This window comes from Coregonus clupeaformis, chromosome 7, assembly GCF_020615455.1.
Source record: "Coregonus clupeaformis isolate EN_2021a chromosome 7, ASM2061545v1, whole genome shotgun sequence".
Taxonomy (NCBI): domain Eukaryota; kingdom Metazoa; phylum Chordata; class Actinopteri; order Salmoniformes; family Salmonidae; genus Coregonus; species Coregonus clupeaformis.
The window spans coordinates 29,638,459-29,656,335 of NC_059198.1; the positions used below are offsets into that span (position 1 = coordinate 29,638,459).

At 41.9% G+C, this 17,877-nt stretch overlaps 2 protein-coding genes and 1 pseudogene across 2 annotated transcripts; all 3 read right to left on the reverse strand.

Moving 5' to 3' along the window:
• Positions 1 to 13,594, reverse strand: part of LOC121570245 — a 15,836-nt pseudogene extending 2,242 nt beyond the window's left edge.
• On the reverse strand, positions 9,724 to 10,712 carry LOC121570568 (interferon alpha-1-like). The gene is made up of 5 exons (XM_045221643.1): positions 10,587 to 10,712; positions 10,406 to 10,492; positions 10,125 to 10,274; positions 9,936 to 10,028; positions 9,724 to 9,831 (listed from the first exon to the last, which is right to left on the reverse strand). The coding sequence occupies exons 1-5, from the start codon at positions 10,710 to 10,712 to the stop codon at positions 9,724 to 9,726; spliced, it is 564 nt and encodes a 187-aa protein (XP_045077578.1).
• Positions 13,595 to 15,600: 2,006 nt separating the features above from the next.
• Positions 15,601 to 16,290, reverse strand: LOC121570246 (interferon beta-like). The gene is made up of 4 exons (XM_041881722.1): positions 16,252 to 16,290; positions 16,001 to 16,150; positions 15,812 to 15,904; positions 15,601 to 15,708 (listed from the first exon to the last, which is right to left on the reverse strand). The coding sequence occupies exons 1-4, from the start codon at positions 16,288 to 16,290 to the stop codon at positions 15,601 to 15,603; spliced, it is 390 nt and encodes a 129-aa protein (XP_041737656.1).
• Between the last annotated feature and the right edge of the window lie 1,587 nt (positions 16,291 to 17,877).

A 17,877-nucleotide genomic window follows, 5' to 3' on the forward strand; every position in this document is an offset into this window, starting at 1 on the left:
TGAAAGACTGAATGGATGAATGCATGGATGACTGAATATATAAATTAATGAATAAATACAATATGATAATAGATGCATGTATTTTCATTTAATTGTATTATAAATACATAAATACATAGCCTTCATGTAAATATCAGTCAATCAGTCAGTCAGTAAATATAGTCAGCCATCAATCTATTAGCCAGCGTCAGAAATATGTCACATGTCTCCAATGATGATTCTGTGGATTGTCCAACAGACCGCTTATTCCTCGATGGCTTGACTCTGCAGTCGACTTCCTCACGGCTTAACTCTGCTGTCGAGAATTTATTGAACTGCACGAGGTTGTCGGGAACCTCCTCTCTCACGATCTCCCTGCGCATGTGCTGTTTTCCTGGAGAGCATACAATAAATACAAACATTTCAGTCAACTCAACCACAGCAAGTGCTGCGCCGACGCATCCAACGACACTACAACGGCGCTTGGATGTTCCCAGTTTCATATGTGAGTTGTGGCAGAGAAATGCATCCAATTTTGTGGTGATCTAGAACTTTTGCTCGGATTAATTTAGTCTCTTTTCGAGTGCATTTGATATTGGCCCGACCTTCTGTTTCAAGACGGTGTTCAGCTTGTCGAAATATGTTTTCCAGAGACGCGTTGGCTTCAGTGAAACCGACCCTCCATCTCCAGAGGATGCCCCAACACCACCTCGACCTAGAGACAATATAAGATGGTGGTGAGTGCATTAGTTCTGTCTTATGAAAGATTAATAAAATATTTGAATAAATAACTGTAGTGTCTAAATTAAATACCAATGCCCACGATTGTCTGCCCCCCAAATATAACCTCTAGGCTACACCAAGAGGATCGAGATAATATATTTTTTAAACAGGTTCAGTTGTTTATTGTTCTCAGTGAGGCACAGTCACGCTGTTGTTGAATAATTGGGCCACATATCCCATAGCCTCTAATGCAAAAACAGAGACGTCCTCGCTCTGGATAAAATAAAACAGGGGTTTAGGCATTATCCACACTGGTTGACTCGACGTTGTTTCAGGTACTTTCAATTAAATTACTTTGAACCAAAGTGGAATAGACATCAGCATCTTGCTATATGATACATTTACATTTTTTAGTCATTTAGGGGACGCTCTTATCCAGAGCGACTTACAGTTAGTGAATACAAATATATATATATATATATATATATATATTTTATACTGGCCCCCGTGGAATCGAACCCACAACCCTGGCGTTGCAAACGCCATGCTCTCTATCAACTGAGCTACATCCCTGCAGGCCATTCCCTCCCCCTACCCTGGACGACGCTGGGCCAATTTTGCGCAGCCCATGAGTCTCCCGGAACCAGGATCGTCTCTAGTGGCACAGTTACCTTAGACCACTGCGCCACTCAGGAGTACTGAAGTGTATGCTACCTGTGTGTTCTTGTAAACGTCCTCTGGAAACATGCGTTACATTTTCTTCTAGACACAGAACTGGAAAGTGTCCACCCTGAAATAGAAGTCAAATTAATATCAAGTGGTCAGATATTGAAATCGTATGTTACATGAAATGAGCTATAATACAAAGTAAAATGTGAATATCATTGCGAATGTTGCGCATCAATTTGGGCACACCAAATGGTGGACTGGTGCAATTAAAATTAATCACCATATCTAATATCAGATCTATGCTCAGATCATTCAGTCTGCCAACCGGGTCCAGCTGCACCGATCGGATGCAGCAGTGTCTAGGCAGAACAGAGTCAGACAGATGCGCAACATTTCAATACAGCCATGTTTCTTTTGATTGAACTTGAGTCCAACAGACATTAGAAATGATTAACAACCTATCATCTTGATTCGATATGATACCTACATTGCTGAAGTATACACCCAAGTATCGCTACATGAAGGTATACAAAAATAATTCGTGGTGAAGAAGGTAGCATGGTTCAGGCTTTCGCTTCCCTTTATAAGGACCACTTTTCAGTGGGTGATTCTTAATTATGCTATTCCAGTGAAATTAATCAGAAAAACATAATGCAAGTGAACAATTTTCACATGTCTATGCAAATAATTGCATTGGACAAATGCATTTATTGATAACATTAAGCAGTTATTCAGCAGGCAATATTGAATATGAAAAACGAATAACTCTATAATACAATGGTGCAGGGCTCTGTCTTATTAAATGAGGGCCATGATCAATATAAATATGCTGAAATTGTGGACATTGCACACCACACTTTTCAGATTCTGTGTAGGGTTAGCAAGAACCAATGTTTCAATAGGCGTTTCACAGATACCACATTTTGCTCACACATTTAGTCCGTTGACTCTCTTTTAATCAGACAGTGCAATCTGAAGCATATGGCTGTTCAGTGTTTATATTGCACATCCTTGAAATAAAAATAGATGTTATTAATGAGAGACTGATAGTGTTGAATGGGCTAAAGTTCGACCATTTTACCTCACTGCTTGTGAATTCACTGTGCACCTGTTCAGTCTATTCATTTACATTTACATTTACATTATTTAGCAGACGCTCTTATCTAGAGCGACTTACAAATCGGTGGTGCATTCAACTTATGATAGCCAGTGGGAAAACTACTTTTTCTTCTTCTTTTTATGGGGGGAGTAGAAGGATTACTTTATACTATTCCAGGTATTCCTTAAAGAGGTAGGGGTTTCAAGTGTCTCCGGAAGGTGGTCAGTACTCCGCTGTCCTGGCGTCGTGGGGGAGTTTGTTCCACCATTGGGGTGCCAGAGCAGCGAATAGCATTGACTGGGCTGAGCGAGAACTTTGCTTCCGTAGATGGTAGGGGAGCTAGCAGGCCAGAGGTGGATGAACGTAGTGCCCTCGTTTGGGTGTAGGGTCTGATCAGAGCCTGAATTAGGAATTCGAATAATTTAAAAGGATCTCTATGGTAGGAACGGAATTCGTACAGGAGCTCAATGTGAAACGTTCAAAACAGGCCTGCCCTGTCCAGTACTAAAACACACTTCATTGAAAAAAGGCTTTTGAATATAACTACATTTTGAGAAGATACATTTTACTTGTTTTTATGGCTTTCCTTTATGGATTAGTAGGCTATACAATTAATTGTACTGCCATCCGTGCATACAGTGGGGAGAACTTCTGGTAATTCCAAGATGGCGAAGTAGTGCAGTTGTGTTTTTATCGTCTGTCTGTAAATAGCCTGTAAATACCCTATTTTCGTACATTTTTCGTACATATTTCCCTATCAGACTTTTCATCCTTCTACAAGATATACTTTCCTGCAACTCGCCTCACTCAATGTGGAACGGATTCTATTATTGACTTACCTTTATCTAGAATCTAGAATCTCCAGTTGAAACTAGCTAGCCAGCTAACTAGCTACTTGCTATTTGCTATTAGCCACAGCTAGCGGTGTTTTCACCCAGAACATTGGATTTTTTTCCGCGGGATTAATTTTAATCACTGGACATTGATCACCGGATATTCGGCCAGTCTGCACAGCGCGTTATCGACCCAGAACATATCAGTTTTTCCGTCGGGAATCACTGATTCACTGGAACTTTAACTCGGATTCATCGCTACCAGCTGGCTTCAACAAAACGGACGCTGTGGTCTGGCTAATCAACCTGAGCTAGGCCCATCTCCCCGCTATCTACCTCTCTATCAACCGGACGGGACCACATAGTATTGACACGGAGCCCCGCCGATCCTACACGACTGGTCTGCCGACGAAATGCCTGATGTGGTTACCGACGTAACCACGAAGATTCCATCCATCTGCTAGCCCTGGCCCGTTAGCACACGCTTACTCACTAAACTGAACTAGCTACTGGACTAGCTACTTGCTATTAGCCACAGCTAGCAGTGTTTCACCCAGAACATTTGATTTTTTTCCCGCGGGGATTAATTTTAATCACTGGACTTTGATCACCGGATATTCGCCAGTCAGCACTGCGCGTTATCGACCCAGAACATATCAGTTTTTCCGCCGGAATCACTGGACCTTTAACTCCGGATTCTTCGCTACCAGCTGGCTACAACAAAAGGGACGCTACACGCCAGCCGTGGCCTCTTACTCACTAGCACTTCACCATCCGGACCTTATGATAACTCAGCTATACAGCTGATATCTGCTGAACTGTTCCTTTTTACGGTACTACATCCTGTTTATGTTTAGCCTCAGCCCAAACATGGTTAGTTTATTGTTGTTTCGGTTATTTCTAATTGTACTATATCACTGTAGACCCCCAGCCTAGCTAAACCTGCCTTAGTTAGCTCCTTTGTCCCTCCACCCATACACTCAGAGACCGACTCAATTGATGCCTCTAGAGATACTATCTCTTTCAGTGTTACCCAACGCTTAGGTTTACCTCCACTTTACTCATATCCTTCCATATCCTTGTCTGTACATAATGCCCTGAATCTTTTCTATAACACCCGGAAATCTGCCCCCTTTATTCTATGTACCCAACGCACTAGAAGACCAGTTCTTAAAGCCTTTAGCCGTATCCTTATTCTAGTCCTCCTCTGTTCCTCTGGTGATGTAGAGGCTAACCCAGGCCCTGTAGCCCCCAGTATCACTCCTACTCCCCAGGAGCTATCATTTGTTGACTTCTGTGTCGCAAAAGTCTTGGTTTCTTGCACATAAATATCAGAAGTCTACTTCCTAAGTTTGAGTTATTCACTGCGTTAGCACACTCTGCCAACCCTGATGTTCTAGCAGTGTCTGAATCCTGGCTCAGGAAGGCCACCAAAAATTCTGAAATTTCCATCCCCAACTATAACATTTTCCGTCTAGATAGAACTGCCAAAGGGGTGGAGTTGCAATCTACTGTAGAGATAGCCTGCAGAGCTCTATCATACTATCCAGGTCTGTGCCCAAACAGTTTGAGCTTCTACTTCTAAAAATCCACCTTTCCAGAAATAAGTCTCTCACTGTTGCCGCTTGCTACAGACCCCCTCAGCCCCAGCTGTGCCCTGGACACCATATGTGAATTGATTGCCCCCCATTTATCCTCTGAGTTTGTACTGCTTGGTGACCCTAAATTGGGATATGCTTAATACCCCAGCCATCCTACAATCCAAGCTAGATGCCCTCAACCTCACGCAAATTATCAACGAACCTACCAGGTACAACCCTAAATCCTTAAACATGGATACCCTCATAGATATCATCCTGACTAACATACCCTCTAAATACACCTCAGCTGTCTTCAACCAGGATCTCAGCGATCACTGCCTTATTGCCTGCGTCCGTAACGGGTCCGCGGTCAAACAACCACCCCTCATCACTGTCAAACGCTCCCTAAAACACTTTAGCGAGGAGGCCTTCCTAATTGACCTGGCCCAGGTATCCTGGATGGATATAGATCTCATTCCGTCAGTAGAGGATGCCTGGTTGTTCCTTAAAAGTAATTTCCTCTCAATCTTAAATAAACATGCCCCATTCAAAAATACAGAACTAAGAACCGATATAGCCCCTGGTTCTCCTCAGACTTGACTGCCCTTGACCAGCACAAAAACATCCTGTGGCGTACAGCATTAGCATCAAATAGCCCCGCGATATGCAACTTTTCAGGGAAGTTAGGAACCAATATACACAAGCAGTCAGGAAAGGCAAAGGCTAACTTTTTCAAACAGAAATTTGCATCCTGTAGCACTAACTCCAAAAAGTTTTGGGACACTGTAAAGTCCATGGAGAATAAGAGCACTTCCTCCCAGCTGCCCACTGCACTGAGGCTAGGAAACACTATCACCACCGATAAATCTACAATAATCGAGAATTTCAACAAGCATTTTGCTACAGCTGGCCATGCTTTCCATCTGGCTACCACTAACCCGGCCACCAACTCTGCACCCTCTGCTGCAACTTGCCCATGCCCCCCGCTTCTCCTTCACACAAATTCAGACAGCTGATGTTTTGAAAGCGCTGCAAAAATCTGGACCCCTACAAATCAGCTGGGCTAGACAATCTGGACCCTCTTCTTCCTAAAACTAGCTCGCCGAAATTGTCGCAACCCCTATTACTAGTCTGTTCAACCTCTCTTTCATAACGTCTGAGATCCCCAGAGATTGGAAAGCTGCCGCGGTCATCCCCCCTCTTCAAAGGGGGTGACACTCTAGATCCAAACTGCTACAGACCTATATCCATCCTGCCCTGCCTTTCGAAAGTATTCAAAGCCAAGTTAATAAACAGATCATCGACCATTTCCGAATACCACCGTACCTTCTCCGCTATGCAATCTGGTTTCCGAGCTGGTCACGGGTGCACTTCAGCCACGCTCAAGGTCCTAAACGATATTATAACCGCGATTGATAATAGACAGTACTGTGCAGCCGTCTTTATCGACCTGGCCAAGGCTTTCGACTCTGTCAACCACCGCATTCTTATTGGCAGACTAAATAGCCTTGGTTTCTCAAATGACTGCCTCGCCTGGTTCACCAACTACTTCTCAGATAGAGTTCAGTGTGTCAAATCGGAGGGCCTGTTGTCTGGACCTATGGCAGTCTCTATGGGGTGCCACAGGGTTCAATTCTTGGGCCGACACTTTTCTCCGTGTATATCAATGATGTCGCTCTTGCTGCTGGTGACTCTCAGATCCACCTCTACGCAGACGACACCATTTTGTATACATCTGGCCCTTCATTGGACACTGTGTTAACAAACCTCCAAACGAGCTTCAATGCCATACAACAATCCCTTCAGTAGCCTTCAACTGCTCTTAAACACTAGTAAAACTAAATGCATGCTTTTCAATCGAACGCTGCTAGCACCCGCCCACCCGACTAGAATCACCACTCTCGACGGGTCTGACCTAGAGTATGTGGACAACTACAAATATCTAGGTGTCTGGTTAGACTGTAAACTCAACTTCCAGACTCACATAAAGAATCTCAATCCAAAGTTAAATCTAGAATCGGCTTCCTATTTCGCAACAAAGCCTCCTTCACTCATGCTGCCAAACATGCCCTCGTAAAACTGACTATCCTACCGATCCTTGACTTCGGCGATGTCATTTATAAAATAGCCTCCAACACTCTACTCAGCAAATTGGATGTAGTCTATCACAGTGCCATCCGTTTTGTCTCCAAAGCCCCATACACTACCCACCACTGTGACCTGTACGCTCTTGTTGGCTGGTCCTCACTACATGTTCGTCGTCAAACCCACTGGCTCCAGGCCATCTATAAATCACTGCTAGGCAAATCGCCTTATCTTAGCTCATTGGTCACCATAGCAGCACCCACCCGTAGTCTGCGCTCCAGCAGGTATATCTCACTGGTCATTCCCAAAGCCAACACCTCCTTTGGCCGCCATTCCTTCCAGTTCTCTGCTGCCAATGACTGGAACGAATTGCAAAAATCTCTGAAGCTGGAGACTCTTATCTCCCTCAATAACTTTAAGCATCAGTTGTCAGAGCACCTTACCGATCACTGCACCTGTACACAGCCCATCTGAAATTAGCCCACCCAACTACCTCATCCCTATATTGTTATTTAATTTGCTCTTTTGCACCCCAGTATCTCTATTTGCACATAATCTCTTGCACATCTAGCATTCCAGTGTTAATACTATTGTAATTATTCTGCACTATAGCCTATTTATTGCCTTACTCCATAACTTGCTACATTTGCACACACTGTATATATATTTTCTGTTGTATTTCTGACTTTATGTTTTTTTTACCCCATATGTAACTCTGTGTTGTTTTTGTTGCACTACTTTGCTTTGTCTTGGCCAGGTCGCAGTTGTAAATGAGAACCTGTTCTCAACTGGCTTACCTGGTTAAATAAAGGTGAAATAAAAAAATAAAAAATAAAAACAAGTATTTGATACACTGCCGATTTTGCAGGTTTTCCTACTTACAAAGCATGTAGAGGTCTGTAATTTTTGTCATAGGTACACTTCAACTGTGAGAGACAGAATCTAAAACAAAAATCCAGAAAATCACATTGTATGATTTTTAAGTAATTAATTTGCATTTTATTGCATGACATAAGTATTTGATACATCAGAAAAGCATAACTTAATATTTGGTACAGAAACCTTTGTTTGCAATTACAGAGATCATACGTTTCCTGACCAGGTTTGCACACACTGCAGCAGGGATTTTGGCCCACTCCTACATACAGACCTTCTCCAGATCCTTCAGGTTTCGGGGCTGTCGCTGGGCAATACGGACTTTCAGCTCCCTCCAAAGATTTTCTATTGGGTTCAGGTCTGGAGACTGGCTAGGCCACTCCAGGACCTTGAGATGCTTCTTACGGAGCCACTCCTTAATTGCCCTGGCTGTGTGTTTCGGGTCGTTGTCATGCTGGAAGACCCAGCCACGACCCATCTTCAATGCTCTTACTTAGTGAAGGAGGTTGTTGGCCAAGATCTCGCGATACATGGCCCCATCCATCCTCCCCCTCAATACGGTGCAGTTGTCCTGTCCCCTTTGCAGAAAAGCATCCCCAAAGAATGATGTTTCCCACCTCCATGTTTCACGGTTGGGATGGTGTTCTTGGGGTTGTACTCATCCTTCTTCTTCCTCCAAACACGGCGAGTGGAATTTAGACCAAAAAGCTCTATTTTAGTCTCATCAGACCACATGACCTTCTCCCCATTCCTCCTCTGGATCATCCAGATGGTCATTGGCAAACTTCAGACGAGACTGGACTGGGGCAGGGGACCTTGCGTGCGCTGCAGGATTTTAATCCATGACGGCGTAGTGTGTTACTAATGGTTTTCTTTCTTTGAGACTGTGGTCCCAGCTCTCTTCAGGTCATTGACCAGGTCCTGCCGTGTAGTTCTGGGCTGATCCCTCACCTTCCTCATGATCATTGATACCCCACGAGGTGAGATCTTGCATGGAGCCCCAGACCGAGGGTGATTGACCGTCATCTTGAACTTCTTCCATTTTCTAATAATTGCGCCAACAGTTGTTGCCTTCTCACCAAGCTGCTTGCCTATTGTCCTGTAGCCCATCCCAGCCTTGTGCAGGTCTTCAATTTTATCCCTGATGTCCTTACACAGCTCTCTGGTCATGGCCATTGTGGGAGGTTGGAGTCTGTTTGACTGAGTGTGTGGACAGGTGTCTTTTATACAGGTAACGAGTTCAAACAGGTGCAGTTAATAAAGGTAATGAGTGGAGAACAGGAGGGCTTCTTAGAAGAAAAACTAACAGGCCTGTGAGAGCCGGAATTCTTACTGGTTGGTAGGTGATCAAATACTTATGTCATGCAATAAAATGCAAATTAATTACTTAAAGTCATATAATGTGATTTTCTGGATTTTTGTTTTAGATTCCGTCTCTCACAGTTGAAGTGTACCTATGATAAAAATTACAGACCTCTACATGCTTTGTAAGTAGGAAAACCTGCAAAATCGGCAGTGTATCAAATACTTGTTCTCCCCCCACTGTATGTCCCGAGCATGTTTAATCCACAATCTGAATGTTCACACACCGACAGACTTGGCTACAGAATGAGCACTCAGATTAACAATATTTAAAAGTATAAAAAAGTTTATTAATTTAACATTTGATGAAGATTAACATATAGGCACGATTTTCAAAGAGATAAATAAATACATTCATAAAAAGGACTACATAAATAAATATCCTTGAATAAATAAATAAATACATGTACAATATTGCAGTTTGACATTGCACATTACATGATTGTAGAATAGTAGTCTTTTAAAATCAAGCACAATTGTAAAACCCAATTGTAAAAAAAGTTCTGCAAGTTCAAATTCATGTTCTGTTGGACCACAGAAGGCTATCTGAGTTGTGTTTCAGAATGAACTGTAGGGTGTACAGGAGTTCTTTTCGAACCACTTCCCAGGCGCAGTAACTGAAATTCTGTGAAAATAAAAATAAAATGTTAGGGCAATGTAGGGTAATATTGTCCAATGTAGAGATATTATCAAAACAATGTGTCTTTTTGTTTTTAACCTATAGCCTACCTTTTCTTTTAGGACTGCTGCAATCTTCCCAAAGTATGTCTTCAGTTCCTCTGCCCTGATGGGATAATCACTTGTATCCACACTGCCCATCATCTGCCAGAAAGAAAGAGGTAGGCGATTAATAATAATTCAAATGCCACCATACCATAATTAAACAGTTAAGCTATCTGTGTTGGCATAGCAACTCACACATTTGCTCTCTTCAATCTGGCGGTATATAATATTCTGAAAATTCTCAAAATTCTGTTGGTCCCACTTAGTTGGCAGGTCGTCAGCTCCAAACAATGAGTCGATGTTCTTCAATGTATCATAAATAGCCTTAGCACCACTGCTGCTCAACTGAAACGGACAACAACAATAATTTCAAATAACATAAATGGCAGTTTAAAGTTTTCTACTTTCTAATCCTAACGGTTGCAAAAACTCTTTCATGTTGTAAAGAACACTTGTATATGCGCGCTTGCCCTTACCTGTGGCGTGCCGGAGGTTGCAAATGCGGCTGCTGGGAATGCCAGGAAGACATTCTCCTGCAGGCACTCCAGAGGAAAATGACCCCCTGAAAGAAAGAGAAAACACAGTGTTCACGTTGAGCTATTCAGTTAAACATAGTTGGATAATACATCTCAAGTCAAAAGTAATTAAAAAATGTACCATGTCGCTCAGTAGGTTGTGGGTTGTTCGCACCAGCTCTCCCTGTAGGTGGCAAGGCATGGGCATGGAGCAAACTTGTGCGAGGCAGAGGAAGGCACTCATCCAAGTAATAGCCTGAAGTGCCATTCTTAGGGTAGTTAGATGACCTGCAGCAGATAATCATTGTTAGTTGAATATAATCCTGAATATGATTCATTCATTGAAGCAATGATCAAATTATAGCATGTTTTTGACTCACCTGTTGCCAGTATATTGCAAATTTCCTCCAGTCAGAATGTGGTTTGTGTTCTGATCCAATATCTGCGGATTAACACTTAAATAGTGAGGATTGAACGGATGTACAAAAAGTGAAAGGGAGTCTCACTAAATTAAGAGTTAAAATGAATGAATTTGGGAAAGTTTTGCCTGGTGAACCGCAAGACCGGATTTCCCTTTTCGTGTGCTCTACTTCCCTCTCGTCATGTTTTGAGTGATCGTTCATGGGAGGCACGTTGTCTTCAGTAGGTTTTAAAAATGTAACTCATGGCTGGCCTTGTGAAGACTCAAACGTTGCTAAGAACGACAGGGAGAAGGAGAGGGGAGAGAGAGAGAATATCGACCCTTTAACACCAATATTAAACGAATGGCACTTACTACAATGTTTGTTTTTTAATCACAAAACTGCTATTTGCTTGTCTCTGTCTGTCTGTCTGTCTGTCTCTCTCTCTCTCTCTCTCTCTCTCTCTCTCTCTCTCTCTCTCTCTCTCTCTCTCTCTCTCTCTCTCTCTCTCTCTCTCTCTCTCTCTCTCTGTGTGTGTGTGTGTGTTTGCGTTCGTGCGTGCGTCGTTTGTTTGTTTGCGTGGGTCGTGTGTGTGTCTGTGAGAGAGAGGGAGTGAGAGATGAGGATTTAATGTGATCTCTTTCTGTTTGCATCTTCTGTCTTTAATCCAATTCATGTCTATACATTTGAATTAAACTGTTGATAATAACAATGATTAAATAGAAATTAACCGGCATTTTATGAAGTCTGTATCTGAATAATCAGGATAACACTAACGTTTGACTATTAATTCCTTACGAGAGACTAGCATGCCCATTTCTATAAATAAACCAATGTGCCAATGTGTTGTGATAACATTATCGTAGGTTTATTAGAAAATGACCTAAATCCTAATTCCTAATAGCACTACATTTCATCGTCTTGGATATGCTTAGTTAAAGAGGCAATTTCTGCGATTGCTACATCCAATTTTGGACTTTTAAATGAATGATACACAGGCTACCTATTGACTCTTGAAGAATATATAACTTTTAAATGCCTCATGAGCTTAGTTCAACTGTCTTACTTCAACAGAACCCAAAATATACTTGGTTTGAAACAATATAAATCAAAACAAACACAGTATAGCTTCAAAAATGTAGTTAAACTATAATTTGATCTCTTGGCTGGTCATTACTTGAATCAATAGCTCTCTGACAGTGGTTACATTTTTCGAACCCCATCCCTCAGCTATTTACCAAAATAGTGGTCGAGTGTCCACTATGGTGTTGTTTGAACTTCAAATTGCCCCTTTTAAAAAGTAAGTCTATAAACGAATGAATGCATGAAAGACTGAATGGATGAATGCATGGATGACTGAATATATAAATGAATTAATAAAAACAATATGATAATAGATGCATGTATTTTTCATTTAATTGTATTATAAATATATCAATCAGTCAGCCATCAATCTATTAGCCAGTCTCAGGAACATGTCACATGTCTCCAATGATGATTCTGTGGTTGTCCAACAGACCGCTTCTTCCTCACGGCTTGACTCTGCTGTCGAGGGATTTTTAATACTGCACAATTTTGTAGCGAACCTCCGCTCATACGACCTTCCATGCACATGCGCTGTGTTCCTGGAACTCATACAAGCCATGCATTTTTTCACTCAACTCAACTACAGCAGGTGCTGCACCAGCGCATCTGACGAAACTAAAACCGAGCTTGGAAGTTCCAAGTTGCATATGTGAGTTGTGGCAACGAAATTCATCCGATTTGTGGTGATCTAGAACTTTTCCTCAGATTAATTTAGCCTCTTTTCCAGTGCATTTGATATTGGACCCACCTTCTGTTTCAAGACGGTGTTCAGCTTGTCGAAATATGTTTTCATAGACGCGTTGGCTGAAGTAACCAACCCTCCATCTCCAGAGGATGCCCCAACACCACATCTGACCTGGAGACAAAATACAATTGTGCTGAGTGAATTAATTCTGTCTTAAGACAGGTTATGAAAATATATCGTTGATATTAAATCACAAATTAAAGACCTATTCCAATTATTGTCTGCCCCCCAAATATAGCTTAGGCTACACCATGAAGGATCATATTTACGCATCCCTCTAATTTCTTAACATCACTGGTAATCCGTTTATGAACAGGCTCAGTGTTTCCTTGTTCCAGGTGACAGAAGTCAGGCTGTTAAATAATTGGTCCATATATCCCAAAGCCTCTAAAACATCCACAGAGACGTCCTCGCCTTGGATAAAAGAAAACAAGGTTTCAGGCATTAGGGTGTCTCATAAATTACATGGTTAAACTTCCAATTTACCACTTTGAAATTGCAAGAAATCATATACTATAGTTTAAGCTATCAAAATCTTGCTATATGATACTGAAGTGTATCCTACCTGTGTGTTCTTGTAAACATGCGCTGTAAACATGCGCTCGACTTCTTTTAGACGCAAAGCTGGAAATTGTCCACCCTGAAATAAAGTCATATCAATATAAATAAGTGAACTGTATTGGGATAGTAACCTTAAATGAAACATTGTGGTACAGAGAGTGAAAGCATTGGTTAGATAAAATGTGCTATAATAAATACATTAAAATGTAGGCCTAAAAATGAGATATATTGAGCATCAAATTGTGCACACCAAAGAGCGAACTGGTGCATAAACTGCGTCCACCTGCACGGATCGGATGCTGCTGTGTCTAGGCAGAACATAGTCAGACAGATGCGCAACAATTTCAATACAGCCATGTTTCTTTTGATAGAAATTGAGTTCAACAGACATTAGAAATGATTAACAACCTATTATCTTGATTCGATATGATACCTACATTGCTGAAGTATACACCCAAGTATCGCTACATGAAGGTATACAAAAATAATTCGTGGTGAAGAAGGTAGCATGGTTCAGGCTTTCGCTTCCCTTTATAAGCCCCAACTTTCAGTGGGTGATTCTTAATTATGCTATTGTGAAATTAATCAGGAAAATATAATGCAAGTGAACCATTTTCATACATGTCTATGCAAATAATTGCACTGGAGCAATGCTAATGATAACATTAAGCAGTTATTCAGCAGGCAATATTGAATATGAAAAACGAATAACTCTATAATACAATGTTGCAGAGCTCTGTCTTAATACAATTTCACAGAGGGGGTTGGAACCATAGAATTAGGATTTCGAATAATTTAAAAGGAACTCTATGGTAGGAACGGAATTCGTATAGGAGCTTAAAGTGCAACGTTCAAAACTGACCCGCCCTGTCCAGTACTATACAATTAATTGTACTGCCATCCGTGCATATGTCCCGAGCATGTTTAATCCAAATCTGAATATTCACACACCGACAGACTTGGCTACAGAATGAGCACTCAGATTAACAATATTTAAAAGTATAAAAATGTTTATTAATTTAACATTTGATGAAAATTAACATATACAGTGGGGAGAACAAGTATTTGATACACTGCCGATTTTGCAGGTTTTCCTACTTACAAAGCATTTAGAGGTCTATAATTTTTTTCATAGGTACACTTCAACTGTGAGAGACGGAATCTAAAACAGAAATCCAGAAAATCACATTGTATGATTTTTAAGTAATTAATTTGCATTTTATTGCATGACATAAGTATTTGATACATCAGAAAAGCAGAACATAATATTTGGTACAGAAACCTTTGTTTGCAATTACAGAGATCATACGTTTCCTGTAGGTCTTGACCAGGTTTGCACACACTGCAGCAGGGATTTTGGCCCACTCCTCCATACAGACCTTCTCCAGATCCTTCAGGTTTTGGGGCTGTCGCTGGGCAATACGGACTTTCAGCTCCCTCCAAAGATTTTCTATTGGGTTCAGGTCTGGAGACTGGCTAGGCCACTCCAGGACCTTGAGATGCTTCTTACGGAGCCACTCCTTAGTCGCCCTGGCTGTGTGTTTCGGGTCGTTGTCATGCTGGAAGACCCAGCCACGACCCATCTTCAATGCTCTTACTGAGGGAAGGAGGTTGTTGGCCAAGATCTCGCGATACATGGCCCCATCCATCCTCCCCTCAATACGGTGCAGTCGTCCTGTCCCCTTTGCAGAAAAGCATCCCCAAAGAATGATGTTTCCATCTCCATGCTTCACGGTTGGGATGGTGTTCTTGGGGTTGTACTCATCCTTCATTTTATCCCTGATGTCCTTACACAGCTCTCTGGTCTTGGCCATTGTGGAGAGGTTGGAGTCTGTTTGATTGAGTGTGTGGACAGGTATCTTTTATACAGGTAACGAGTTCAAACAGGTGCAGTTAATACAGGTAATGAGTGGAGAACAGGAGGGCTTCTTAAAGAAAAACTAACAGGTCTGTGAGAGGCGGAATTCTTACTGGTTGGTAGGTGATCAAATACTTATGTCATGCAATAAAGTGCAAATTAATTACTTAAAAATCATACAATGTGATTTTCTGGATTTTTGTTTTAGATTCCGTCTCTCACAGTTGAAGTGTACCTATGATAGAAATTACAGACCTCTACATGCTTTGTAAGTAGGAAAACCTGCAAAATCGGCAGTGTATCAAATACTTGTTCTCCCCACTGTAGGCACGATTTTCAAAGAGATAAATAAATACATTCATAAATAGGCCTACATAAATAAATAACCTTGATAAATAAATAAATACATGTATAATCTTGCAGTTTGACATTGCACATTACATGATTGTAGAATAGTAGGCTTTTACAATCAAGCACAATTGTAATATGTTCTGTAAGTTCAAATTCATGTTCTGTTGGACCACAGAAGGCTATCAGAGTTGTTTTTCAGAATGAACTGTAGGGTGTACAGGAGTTCTTTTCGGACCACTTCCCAGGCGCAGTAACTGAAATTCTGTGAAAATAAAATAAACTGTTAGGGCATTGTAGGGTAATATTGTCCAATGTAGAGATATTATCAAAACAATGTGTCTTTTTGTTTTTACCCTATAGCCTACCTTTTCTTTTAGGACTGCTGCAATCTTCCCAAAGTATGCCTTCAGTCCCTCTGCCCTGATGGGATAATCACTTGTATCCACACTGCCCATCATCTGCCAGAAAGAAAGAGGTAGGCAATGAATAATAATAAAAATGCCACCATACTTCAATTAAACAGTTAAGCTATCTGTGTTGGCATGGCAACTCACACATTTGCTCTCTTCAATCTGGCGGTATACAATATTCTGAAAATTCTCCAACTTCTGTTGGTCCCACTTAGTTGGCAGGTCGTCAGCTCCAAACAATGAGTCGATGTTCTTCAATGTATCATAAATAGCCTTAGCACCACTGCTGCTCAACTGAAACGGACAACAACAATCATTTCAAATAACAAAAATGGCAGTTTAAAGTTTTCTACTTTCTAATCCTAACGGTTGCAAAAACTCTTTCATGTTGTGACAGCATTGTGGAGCTGGTCTGAGTCTGCTGGGTCAGTCATGGCCAGTTCGTACTATCAGAACTCAAGATAAGACCCAGATGCAGACAGCTAGAATCACATATGTTCATTGACCAAACAGGGGGCAGGCAAAAGACAGGTCCGTAATCCAGGGCAGAGTCAGTAAGGTACAGAACGGCAGGCAGGCTCGGGGTCAGAGTAGGCAGAGGTTCGTAATCGTGTCAGAGTCAGGCAGGTACAGAACGGCAGGCAAGCTCGGGGTAGGGCAGGCAGAATGGTCAGAACTGGGGAAACTAGGAAACAGAAACTTGAGAAAACTGGAAGACGGGAAAGCACGCTGGTCAGACCTGATAAGACAAGACCAACTGGCAACAGACAAACAGAAAACACAGGTATAAATACACAGGGGATAATGGGGAAGATGGGTGACACCTGGAGGGGGGTGGAGACAAGCACAAAGACAGGTGAAACCGATCCGGGTGTGACATGGGCAGACTGGGACCAAAAATGTAGCCTTCATTCAACACTATCAGTCACACTATTAATAAAATGTGTTTTTATTTGAAAGATACTAAGACTCAACAGTCATGCTACAGATTGTTCTGCCTAATTAAAAGAGAATGCACCGTATGCTCTACAGGAACACAACACATGTGCATGGGAGATCGTGTGAGATGAGGTTCACTACAACCTGGTGCAGTTCAAGAAATTCCTCAACAGCAGAGTCAAGCCGTGAGGAAGTGGACAGCAGAATCAAGCCGTGAGGAAGTGGACAGCAGAGTCAAGCCGGGAGGAAGAAGCTGTCTTTTGGAGAACCATGCATAGAATCGTCAATGGAGACGTGACATATTCCTGAGGCTGGCTAATAGATTGATGTCTGAGATATTTACTTACTGGCTGGCTGCTAGATTCACTGAATGACTGATTTTATTTATTAATAAATATTGGTTGAATAGTATGTGTATCCTATGTATTTATTTATTTGTTTATTTATGAAAAATTAAAAATACATGCATCTATTCTCATATTGTTTTCATTCATTCATTTACATATACCGGATGGGAGCCGGCTAGTGACAGTGACTAACGTTCAGGGCAGAGTACTGGGCAGAGGCCGGCTAGTGGTGACTGTTTAACAGTCTGATGGCCTTGAGATAGAAGGTGTTTTTCAGTCTTTCGGTCCCAGCTTTGATGCACCTGTACTGACCCCGCCTTCTAGATGGTAGCCGTGGCTCGGGTGGCTGAGTTCCTTGATGTTCTTCTTGGCCTTCCTTTCATACCGGGTGCTGTAGATGTCCTGGAGTGCAGGCAGAGTGCCCCCGGTGATGCATTGGGTAGACCGCACCACCCTCTGGAGAACCCTGCGATTGCGGACGGTGCAGGGAGTGATGCAGCCCGACAGAATGCTCTTAATGGTGCATCTGTAGAAGTTTGTGAGGCACTGTTGCGCTTTCTTCACCACACTGTCTGTGTGGATGGAACATTTCATATTGTCAGTGATGTGTACACAGAGGAACTTGAAGCGTTTCACAATCTCCACTGAGGTCCTGTCGACGTGGATTTTGTTGATTTTGCTCCTTCGTTTTGTTGAAGCTGAGGTAGAGGTTATTTTCCTGGCACCACTCCACCA